The sequence below is a fragment of the Montipora capricornis genome, chromosome 10, assembly GCF_036669925.1.
Source record: "Montipora capricornis isolate CH-2021 chromosome 10, ASM3666992v2, whole genome shotgun sequence".
Lineage (NCBI taxonomy): Eukaryota > Metazoa > Cnidaria > Anthozoa > Scleractinia > Acroporidae > Montipora > Montipora capricornis.
Window position 1 is genome coordinate 44,178,764 of NC_090892.1, and position 12,500 is coordinate 44,191,263.

Consider the following 12,500-nt stretch of genomic DNA (forward strand, 5'->3'; position numbering starts at 1 on the left):
TGGGTACCCTACTTATTGTGCAGTTGAGGAAAAAAACAATTTTCACCTCATAGAAAGTCACCGGAATACCTTGGTGGAACTGGATCTTGAAAGTAAACATTTTAGATGCAAAATATAAACCTAAACTGAAATGTCCTGTTGAAAAGGGGAATACAAAACAATGGTGGGAGTATAGATATTTTCTGCAGCTGCACATTGATGACCGTCACCTTCAACAACAACTGATGATGGCAGAGCAACAACATCCTCTAACACTGAAAAGACCATGATTAGTCAATGGTACAGGAACAGTGGGCATGTGTCGCTTCTCTAAACCAGGAGGTACAAAACACAGGGCATATGTCATTGTTTTCCCTATATAGAAAGTATCCTAAACAATCATAAGAGCTAACCATAGGCCTAGAAGCTTTTCTGTAGGCCTAATTACAGTAGACCTAAGGTTAGCTGTTATGAATGTTTAGGATACTTTCTGTTTTTGTAAAACAATAACCTGTGACCTGTGGTTTGTACCTGCCGTCTCTAAACTATTATGTACACCTGCTTAACATCCTTCAAAATTGAACTTTCATTTAGTTCTTATGTCAAATGTTTAAACATACTTTCCCGTTTACTTTTTCTGCTAACTGTAATAACTATTAATATGGATGGTGACCAAATCAATGCACACATACTGATTCACAATCAGTCACCTATGATTTATGGTACCAGTACTTTCATGGAAATTTTACATATATCCTGAATTTTTAAATTTTCAAATGTTTTTCATCTTGCCTAGGCGACCACTTGACATGCAATCTGCTGAATCTCTCACGGACAGAAATTGAAAAATGTGGTGTTGCAACATATTTGTGACACCAATACAGAGTATGTCGTAAAATACACAGTGGGCGCTACGGGAAGTGTCTCTCACAGCGTTGAAACAATTGATAAAATAGACGTGCACTTTAATGTACACTGAAGTTAACTACAGTAACAGAATAGACATGGGTGGTCGCCTACGGGGGGTTTGACAGTAGTACTATTTTTTCTTGTTTTTTTTTTTTTTTGTCACAGCCTAGTAATATAAAATAAGATTTTCATCCTCCTTGATATTGACAACGTTCATTGTGCAAAAATACCTTGTACAGCAACACGGGAGCCATCCATGCTATCTTCCTCATTTAAGTCTGTATACATGTAGAAAAGTTGGTTACATTTCGTACTTCATACACACATTTTTTCAGGGTTAGTTATCCACATTAATTATTGCTGTCATTACTTCTAGATAGAATGTTAACGTGAACCAATGTCATGATGGCAATATGATTATAGATAATATTATATTATAATGATGTTATTAATGATAAACTTACACAATGCTTCTCACATGGCAAATACATGTACATGTAAAATGTTATGAGTGTAAGTGTTTTATCAAGATTAAAACACGGGTGCAACCAAGTGTTTTTCGACTTGATCAAATGAACAAATTTATTGAATGTCTTCAAAAGCTTTGTTGAACATCTGTCCATTCTAATATTATTACATGTATTTAGGTTATACTGTACATGTATACTTTTACTTCAGCCTATAAAATCGGATGTAAAATTTAGCTGTATCAATCTCATAAATACAGACACTCGTCTGTATTTCTTCTGTGAATTATCGTATTAATGAGTTTTTGAAATTTAATTTTCTTAGTGAACAATAAGTAATATCATGAGGAGCTGCCAGTCCCGAAACATAATTGCATGTTGTGACTCTGTTGTTGCCTGAATGCTAAACTCCTATGAGATGGTTTCAAGAAGCAGTACATGAAAAAAATTGGCTGGTTATTTGTTTGATTACCTTGATTTGCTCAGCCTCTGCTGGAATGAATAGATGAATAGGAGTGAATGGATTCCATTGAGTGAGGAGAACCTGCAAACAAAATCATGCAAACATTATAAAACGCAATCATGGTAAGATAGTGGTGAAAATCTGCACGGCATGGCTATTCTGGGGGTGGGGGGTAAGGGGGCGAAGGCTGCTATAGCTGAAACAATCCAAATTTCACATTTGAGCCCAACGTACAGCAGCTCCTTAGGGACAACATCGATCAATTTGTAGCCAAGGTCAACAAAGCCATCAGAGAAGGCAAAGTCCCCCTTAAGTCTAAAATGCCTGAACTGGTTCCAAGAGTTGCGGCCGCACTGCACGTGTTTAATCACACCATGACTGAACTTCTCGCCGGAGTTCCAGCTTCTTCCCCAGCGACTGAAATTTCGAGATCTACACTCGAAACTGCAACTGAGTTTGTTCAGCATCTGGAAAGCCAGACGGACCTTCTGTGTCAAGTGAGTAACCCTGCAACAACTTCTGCAATTGCTTAAATATATCACTTATTAATCTTTCAAATTTACTCGATTTCCTGTTTTACGGCTAACTTACATGTACAAGCACAAAACATGCCCTATCCGCCGTACTCATAGTCTCCTTCGCAGCTGCTCGGGCCAGAGTCACGCAACGATCCCCGTCCCCACGCGGCTGCTTCAAACTGACATACATTCCTTTCTCTTTGTTTTGCGCTTTTGTTTGCTCAGACCAATGAACCTCGTTTATTTGTCATTGTATACGCTGCACCAATCACAGGAGAGGTTGTGTTTTCTTTCACGGGAAAACCCCTTGCCGCATGTGACCTGTTATGGAAAGGGATGGAGAGACGCCTAAGAAAGTCGTGGAAAGCAGCAATAAGTGTTTTATTTGTTCATCTATCCCTACCAGTAAAAATAAGGTCTATATATTTGGGAAAACGTCCACTGATTTAGCTGGAATAATTCGATTGTCGCTGGAATTTGATGTGAAGAAATACCATGAGGACAGTAGTTTGTGTGTTTGCCGACACTGTTTTCAGCAGTTGACTAAATATGAAAGAGCAGCGAAAAAACTGCGAGCAATCAAACAGAAACTGCTGACTGCCTTTAGAAATAGAGAGCAGCGGAGGGAAAAAAGACTTGCACACGATGAAAACAGAAACGATCCGGAGACGATCAACAATGGAGATGTGTGAGTGAGTGCTGCGGAAAGTCTTTGGTTCTCTACGGAAACTTGACATGTTTATTCCGATCCTGCCGCTTGTACTTCTTATACTACACGTCCACCGCTAGCTCAGTTGACTCCTGTTACATCAAGCAGACAAGCATTCCTCTTTACCGGAATTTCACCCATTCAAACCAAGAATGATGCTGTTTCTGACAGTCAGGGTGATGTTCATGGCGATCTTCTCGGCAACGTGGTGAAGGACTTCCATTTGTCAAAACCTGGATGCTCTGATAGCACTATTGTCAAGTTACAGGTACATTATCCGAGAACTTGAACAAAACCCTGGTTGGCTCCTACCAGACTCTTGGTAAGGCATTAGCTCACGGAGTCCCTTCCCAAATCGCTAAGGCTGTCATGAATTGCCCAACAGTGCGAATTCATGTCGTTTCCAGTGTAATGAAAGCTGTGTAAAAGGAAGTTTCAGGGTTATGCGGCAAGAGCAGCCCGTCATTGCTTAGAAAAACAAGCAAGGAAGATTTGCAGAATTTTGATCTTCGAAAGTTGTGCGAAGAATGGCAAGAGCGCCAATATTTTACGCGTTCCTGCATGTTGAACACTGCCAGCCGAACAACCGTAAAGGCACTTGGTTTGGAAGTGTTGCACTTGCAGGATCCATACTCTTCAAACAAAGAAATCGTGAAATGAACGCAACTGCAGCTGTGATGGGGATTTTGTTGAAGAGCAAAGCTGCTGAGGTAATTTTGATTCTATAACATCTATACTGTGTTTATCGGGCAGAATCGAAGTGGGTCAGTGGAATCAGAAGGAATTGAAGGGGAAGATAATATATTTTTAGAAAATGTAAATACATGGTCCTCAGTGTAAAATTATATAAAATGTTTTGTTTTAATTTTATCCTTGGTTCATAGTGTTTTTTGTTTTAAATTCATCACCAGACATTTAGACTGAAAACAAAGGAAACTATAAGGATAAAATTGGAAAACAACATGAACTATTAATATCTCTGTTTTCCAATATTGTTAGATATTTTCTTACAATGTGTGTCAACACAGAACACAGAAGTTATTTTTAAAACATTAATTTGGTCTTGCCCCTTGTGTACAGTGAATGGTCGTGGTAACAAACACTCAAAGTGCGCTTAGGCGATTATTAATAATATTGTTGTTGGCACAATTGATTGCCTTAATTGAACTTAACAAGTTCAAACTTTATTGGGCACCATTTTGACCTACCTGCAAATAGCCATGCTACATGTAATCTAGGTGGCAAGAGCAAAAAGATCTTATTTCAACACTTACATGTACTTGATATTCTTCTTTAATAGGCTCCTATTTCCAGGTTCAACAAGCTCAAACTTACTAATTCCAACTTGAGCATACTTAATAAGCTTGATGAACTGGGGAAGGATCATGATGCAGATCTCATCACTGCTAGAGACCAGATTTCAGAAGAAAATACCAAACTAATGAAAGTAAAGGAGAGGATTTCAACAATTAAGGAAAACCTTGGAATGGCTGTAATCACTTCACCTGAATTGTTGGCTGCCACACGGGAGGAGCATGAATTGAGGAAGTCTTTTCATCCTGGATTCGTCATATCCTTTGACAACCTTGACTTTCAGTTAAAGAGGAGGAATATGACTAAAGATAACCAAAATCAAGACTAGCACTGGGTCAACCACCAAATGGTGGAAAACCGAGTTTCTGGCAACTCCCTTCATGTCAGAAAAACTGATCCCGAAACACCAGGTTTCTTCCCAATTTGTACCATCAGCAGAATCAATGTTTGGACTAGGTAATTTTGACATTAAGAATTTTAGTCTCATAATTTGAAGTCTTGAAGCCACTGCACGATGCTTGAATAATCCGCATACCACATAGGTACACAAGGAAGATGTCTCAGAAGTCTAAAAAGGTATGCAATGTATCATTAAAATGTTAATGTTGATTCTTTGGAGTAAAGTAAACATGGGGAATAGACCAATTTCCATATATTAAAATTCAGCCTAAAACAAAAGACCTCAGTACGAGGGTCTGGGGAATAACTAAAGAGTTTGTGGGGTTTATTCCTCAGAGCCTCGTGCTGAGGTCTATTGTTTTAGGCTGAATTTTAATATATCGAAATTGGTCTATTTTGGGGTCATTACTTTTGAAGTTCTATAAACTTTCATAAAATAATACTAATAGTATCACTGAAAAGATCTTATTGCATAAATTAACCCATTTGCCTGCCTGGAAAATATAAACCTGTTGTTTGTAATTCATGCCTCTCAGTTAAAAGTGAATGCTTAATGTCTGTTGAAATGTTTTCTAAGAAAGTGTACACTGTCATCTTTATCTCTAAAATATTGTATTTCCAACTGACGTTTGTTTCTCCCAACAGGTTCCCCTTGGACTTATATTCAAGGATGAGAATATTTAGGAGGACATGCTGGCAATTTTGCAAATGTTCCACACCTATCTCCTCAAGTCTAGTGATGCAGCCATTGGAGTGGATGGACAGCTGTTTTCAGGTGACCAGTTGACAGTGGAAAGAGCTGTCAATGTAATAGCTTTAGTGGCAAATGGACTAACACCACAGGATCGCTTGGATGGGATTCGCTTGCAACTCGGGGACTGGCATGCCTCAGTGAAATTGCTAAGTGTAAGTGTCCATATTGGTATACTTGAATTACAGTCAAGTCCATTTAAAACATGATGGAGGGCCAATTATTACGATGTGGTATCCACATCACCAGATATGCTTCAATTCTTATTTTCTTATCAAATTGATGAGAGAATATATACCGTAAAGGTGAACTTTTGAAATTCAGAGCTATTTGTAAATGAAGAAGCAAATATACAAATAACTTCTGCTGAACTCTCAGAAGAAGATAATTCCCCAACAACTAATGACAAAGCCATGCCTAAATCTTTTATTCGATATCTGCGGTGCTTGATTATTTGATTATTGATTGATTATTGATTAGTATTATTAATATATATAAATTATATTACATATTATATTTTATTATATTATATATATTATATTATATATTATGTACTATATTATTATATATATTATTGATTATTTATTTAGGTTATTTTTGTTTTTATTTTTTGGTTGATCTACTCAAGATTCTATAGTGGCTCTTCAGCTGTTGACCAGTGTACCATGTTCATGGACCGAACAGTGATAAATAGGAGAAATGTTTGCAGTGATGTCAAGTCAGCATACAGGGCAGACAGACATTTCTTATCAACAGTGTTGAAGTCCAGGGTTATTGCTGCTGCCATGAATGTGTTGGGACTTGAGAACAAAACAGGGAAACCATCCAAGTTTGTTCTCCCTCCCAATATCGAAAACCTCCAGAAATCAAAGAAACTCGAATTGCTGCATGAGCTTGCTGGCAAGGTGGTGGATGGTTTGATTTTTCAAGACAGTAGTCATTTGGTGGACCGCATCCTTACTGCTGAAGAAAAACAGCAGTTGTTGCAACCCATGTAAAAAGTCAGGCAGGATGCCGGCGGGATCCCACCAATCCCACCTGGGATCCCGGGTGGGAATGGCGGGATCCCGCCATTCCTGGTGGGATCCCACCATTCCCACCCGGGATAAAAAATTAATCCCACCCGGGATTCCGCCTAAAACACAGGATTAGGCCATCCCACCTGGGATCCCGGATGGGATTTATGGATCCCACCCGGGATCCTAATATCCCACCTGGGATGATCATCTTCTCGGCCGGGATCACACACACACATACAGGACCAAGTATGTTGTGTAGCATTCTGGTATGCAGTTGAATGAAAATTTCCAAAGGGATAAATCTGTAGTTTTGTAAATATGTACAATAACACAGAAATAATGAAAAAAAAAATTACAAGACATCTACCCTTTGGTTGATGACATACTTTATTAATTTCAAAGAATAACTTGTTTTATTAAATGTTTACAATGAATGCAAGAAAAAATTGTCAAGTTCTTGATTAACTTTCAAGAAGTCAATCATGCTCAACCATATTTGGAAAGGTGCTAATTGTTACCTCATCAAATTCACTTCTTTTGATATTATGCAGTGGAATACAAAATACACACTTTCATCTTTGGGTTACAGCCATGTGATTGAGTAAAATGCCACAATTACAAAATCTATTTAAGACGTTGGAGGAAGATTTGATGTCTGACATTATGGATCCAGTTGGGGTTAGTTTTGTTACTAATGCAACATGGTGATGGTGAAGAACTGAAAATCTTTGAATTTCCCCAAACCGCATTGTTCCACTTGCATCCTTGTACTGGACAGTGTAAGAATTCTTAAGTTTACTTTGTGCCATTCTTGTGCAGCTGAAGACAGATCCATTCACAACTCCTCTCCGGAATACTTCCACTTTATCCCCTGGGCCAATAATTTCGAACCCTCTGCAGCAGAGAAACCTGTTAACTGCTAACAACTCTTGCCTGGATAACATTTCTTTCTTGGCAACACCCAGAACAAATGCAACAAGAACATCTGAAGGCTTGGGTCTGCAGGGAATTCAGTGAAACCTATTATTATGCTTTTATGTAAAAATAATATACAGAGGAGAAAGTACAGTTGTAATTTAAAAGAAGCTGTTAAAAATTAAACCATTTGAACTGAGCATATAATCTAGTTTCTTGGCAACTTTCAACTGTATCCTCATTCCTCAATTTATGCTCTATTTTCATAATTAAGGCATGGTGTAATTTAATTGATTTCTTGGGTGCAACACTTACAAGGATTTTTCTCCAGAAAGGTGCTTGGCAAGAGATATCACCACCTCTGAATTAATTGATGGTTTCATCTTAGCAACAAGGGAAGGAAAATTTCGAAATATTGTCACAGCTGAGGCAATCTGTAAAAGAAAAGAATATTGTTTCCATCATTTCTACAGCATAGTAAATACATACACAGACTAGATTATTTTACAGTCGCACATTTCTGCAGACTAAGGTACAGAGTGAAAGCAATATTTTTAGTAAATCTTAGAGGCTGCAAGTAAACTTGATTTAAACAGACCTATTCTCAATAATGCAGTTGTCATAGTACCTATTTTACAAGTTCCTGCATATATTATGCAAGAATATTGTACTTAAAAGGAGAGATTTAATTAAATAATTACATTTCAGATATATGTTTACCTGGTTTGAAATGTGCTGAGTGCCATGAATCATTGTGTTTAGGAAGCCATTAAGAGCCTCAAAGCCAAAGCAGGAATAAACCCAAAGGGGACCAAATAAACGTACAAAATATGTCAGATGGCGAAGAAGATGGTGGTTATGGGTTTGACTGTTCTCTCCTATAAGTGAAAATATTAAAACTTTAGCATCCCAATTTAAACAGATGAAGAGCAATTGAATTGTCAATTGTAAACTGGATAAGTGTGTTAACCAAGAGTAATAAAAAGTTTACATTCACCATAGAGCTCTGGCATCAATTTACAGAAATTATCCAAGAGCTTGTCAGCTTGCTGCAGCTTTTGCAGGCTTATCTGGTCACTCACAAGAATACTTATGGCTGTTACCAACAAAGTGTAATGGATGAAGTACTGATTTGGAAGCACACCCTTCAAGACAGGTACAGAGTACTGAAGGAGCCAATTACGGTACTCTGTAGCTGTGAATAATAAAAACACATTTATATTATTTATGAGTACTCGGGAAAAGATCCTTAACCTTGCTAACTATTTAACAGCAATTAAAAATGAGCAACTTTTGTACCACCATTTGATACCATTTAAAATGGTTCAACCCTGAGTTATTTCGAAAACACTTCCCGGCTGCCAGGTGTCTAGACACGATAACGATCTTAAGAAATAAATTCCCAGTCTGATTCCAGGTGTTTTTTAATTTTAACAGTGCCGTTTTCTTCATATGCTGCTCTTTCGAAAAGCAATTATAACTTTTTTCGTAAGTTGGATGAATCAAAAGGTCTGTGTATAGCCGGAATATTCAGCTGGTATGAAAGAATTAGAACTTCTGTGCTCCTTGAAAACACATCATCATACAAAAGAAGCGAACAATAATCAGACTCATACATACGAATGCTTTCTCTTTTACGTGTTATTACGCGAAATCCAAACGCACTCTAACGCAGCAAAACGCATGCGTGCATTTAGCCCTTCGCGTTAAGAACATGTGTTCGATGTTCGCTTGGTTCTGAGCAGTACTGTAATTTTAAAATAATATACATATGCATGTACATGTACATTTTAAGCCCATATGTACCTTTCCATGTTCCACGCTCTCCAAGACTTCGCGGACAGCGAGTTATAATATCAGGAACTTTGATAGACAGTAACCTTTTATTTAAAAGGGAAATCTAAAAGGAAAAAATGTTTGCTGGGTCAAAACTTAAAGCCAACTCAAGTCTGAAGTAATTAAAGCAACAATTCACAAAGTAGTACTCGCATTGATGTGTTGTGGTTTAAATTAATTATCTTATTTTCAAACCAGTTGCATTTTTCAGTTCGTGTCTTGCTGCAAATTGAACACTGGTTTGGGAAGATTTTAAAACACAACAGATAAGCTAATTCTGTGTCAAATGGATCGGACATGGTCCCTGTTTTAGGGCAGTTGAATCATATGGTTGCATAGGCTTGAGGGTCTAGTATACATAGCTATGTCACTGTGAAATTTTCAACATGCATGCACATTTATTTTTACCTTTGAACCAAGGAAAAATTCCTTTCCTCTATTTTCTGCATTCAACCACAAATTTAGTAATCACAAATCCTTTCACTAGGTCAAAAGGTTTGAACAGCAAGAATACAGAAGCACCTTTAATTCCATTGACCTGCAATTATGGAGACAAAATGAGATAGTGATTATAGAGATCATAAATTGACTATTTCATGTTATTATGTATTATAGATGGCCAGAACCCATCTAATTACTTGAGTAGTACAAGGTGCATTACAAAAAGAAATGAAAAAAGTACATAATTATCATATAAAGTATTACAAACATAATGATACAGAATGAATGCAGGGCTCGAAATTTACGCTCCCAATCTCACAAAATGCGAGTGCTTTTGATAATCTGTGAGTGAGAAAAATATCTACTAGCAAATGTTTGCGCGTTAGAATCATCCATGTCTCCCAAACACTTGGAAAGAATATGCTAGTGATCTCACCAGTTTGCTAGTGGAAAAAATCTTACTAGCCATACATGTACTTTGCAAGTGGACTAAAAAGTTAACTTCGAACCCTGGAATGTAAATGAATACTCTTTATGATACAATCAACACACCGGTTTTCCTGTCTGAATGACCTTGCGGATGGATTCAACCACAGCCTTGTGTGTTCGGAGAACCATATTAGTAGTGTAAGGCCAAACTCGATGTAACCCACCAACACCAACTGTTTTTCCTTTATCTTCACACACTGAACAACCTTGTTCTCCATTGTATTGTTTCATGTTTGCCATAAGAGCTTTCCCAGGAAGATCAGCAGATGACAGCAGAAGAGTGGCTCTAATAGTCTGATCTCCAGTAGGTGTAGTAACTCTGAGGCCTAATAACCAAAAAAAAAGTGACAAACAGAAAATTCCAATAAAATACCTATTAACCATTTAAACCTATTTGCCATGTCAGAACATTTGTTTTACTTAAAGTCTTCTTGGAATGGTATGACAGTTTAACCAGATGTTTAAAAGTTAAACAAGATACACTGATACTTACTATTATAATACAAGTCATTAATCTTTTCAATAATATTGGGCCGGCAGGATGTCTGCATATTTGGTTTTTTCTTTCAACACCAAATCCCAGCAAGGAACATATATTTTCTAGAACACCTGTCAGAAAAAAAAAACAGGAAATTAAGGGCAAGTTTCAATCAGTTATTAAAATATAGATAGGACCCTGCATGCGCTCTGATTGGTCAAAAATCCATGTTTTATCAGAGTATAAAACATAGAAAAAGCGTGTTTTATTGTTTTGCGCATGTAAAATCTCTATTTTAAAGCAAATGAAGAAGCCTAAGCCGTGTATTACGTCACTGTGATAAAACACTCTGGTCATTTGAGAACACTTGAGAAATGTAGAAAACACTCCCCTGTGGCTCGTGCTTTCTACATTTCCCTCGTGTTCTCAAATGACCAGCGTGTTTTATCACAGTGTAATACACGGCTTAGGCTTCTTTATTTGTTAAATAAAACATTAGTCTGCTGTATTAGCCATATGCTACTATACTATTCTCTTTATAGCCTCAATTTAATCTCCTCGCATAGCTTGCTTTGAGTTGTTACATGGCTCATACATGTAAACTAACTTCTCATGTTTTTCTTATTCATAATTTACTTGCTACATAAATAAGTTTAAAAGATTTAGTATAGGCCCAGAGGACATGCAAACAAGTCGATTTTGTAAATATTTTTGTTTCAGGTTGTGGATTTTGCTTACTGAAGGAAGGTCTTTCAACAAAATAAATATGTCCTCATTATGCACATTCTCAACTTTCAATTATCACAATCTGTGGTGTCACTTAACTTCGACTCTCTAGAAGCTGGACACCTCTCTGGATGGAAAGCTGGTGTCACATTCATGATGGTGTCCAGCTTAGAGTTGACTGCATATACTCATTTACAAAAACACCACCAATTATTGTAAAATAATATGTATTTATCTTTATGAATATTTTAAAAATGAACTTTAAAAATTACCTCAGTCTTGGAGGAAGTTCATTAATGACCAGAAAAATTGGCCAGAAATTCTGCTTGTTTGAAGACTTGAAGGGTGCCACACCATCAGTATTAAAGGAGAAAGAGATGTTTATTGGATTGTCTTTGCTGAGGAAGCCACCAGGTTGCATGAGTTTACGATATTCTTCACCACTGAATATATCACAGATGTCATCATTTTTCAGGAAATCGTTATCAAACCTATATCCCAGTAATTTGATGAACTCTGCGTCTGTTTTAAATAAAATAAACAAATTGTATCATACTGTTATAATAATGATAATTTGCAAATGCAAGAGTATAGTTTTGATATATAAATCTATAGTATTGTTGCCCAGGTGATGCACAGAGATCAGTGCACGCACTCTTATTGATCAAGAATTGTGTCATATCTTACCATAATCACCTTGAACACTGATGCTGCACCCATTTTCTTTAAGTTTCTGTAATTATAGTGGTAACACGACTGAGTGGAGCTCAACTCGGTCTGTAATCCTATAAGTGCATGATTAACAAACTGGGATGACTGCATAGTGGTAGTCCGATTTGTTTAATCAGGAGTATGATTTACAGACAGAATTAAGAAACCATTGTCTATATGCATACAAGGCTGTCGGGTACGGTGTTGAAAAAAAAACTAGATACTAGGCAGTCTGAATTTTTCCAGCAATAAAAATACCTACTGGTTATTGAAAGGTCTATAATTAAATTTTAGTTTAAGACGAAACCTGGAAAAGCTCTGGTAAATTAAAACCTGATAAGGAAATCAAAATTGAAACTTGGCGATTTAAAATCGT

The 12,500-nt window shown here is 37.0% G+C and overlaps 1 protein-coding gene and 1 pseudogene across 1 annotated transcript in view; both read left to right on the plus strand.

Moving 5' to 3' along the window:
- Window positions 1-276: 276 nt before the first annotated feature.
- The window catches only part of LOC138020894 (uncharacterized), a 28,005-nt gene continuing 15,781 nt past the window's right edge, over window positions 277-12,500 (plus strand). The window contains exons 1-2 of the mRNA XM_068867792.1: window positions 277-321; window positions 2,043-2,315. Coding sequence (XP_068723893.1) covers window positions 277-321; window positions 2,043-2,315 — 318 coding nt within the window. The remainder of the gene's footprint in view (window positions 322-2,042; window positions 2,316-12,500) is intronic.
- The window catches only part of LOC138018881 (uncharacterized), a 24,028-nt pseudogene continuing 14,942 nt past the window's right edge, over window positions 3,415-12,500 (plus strand).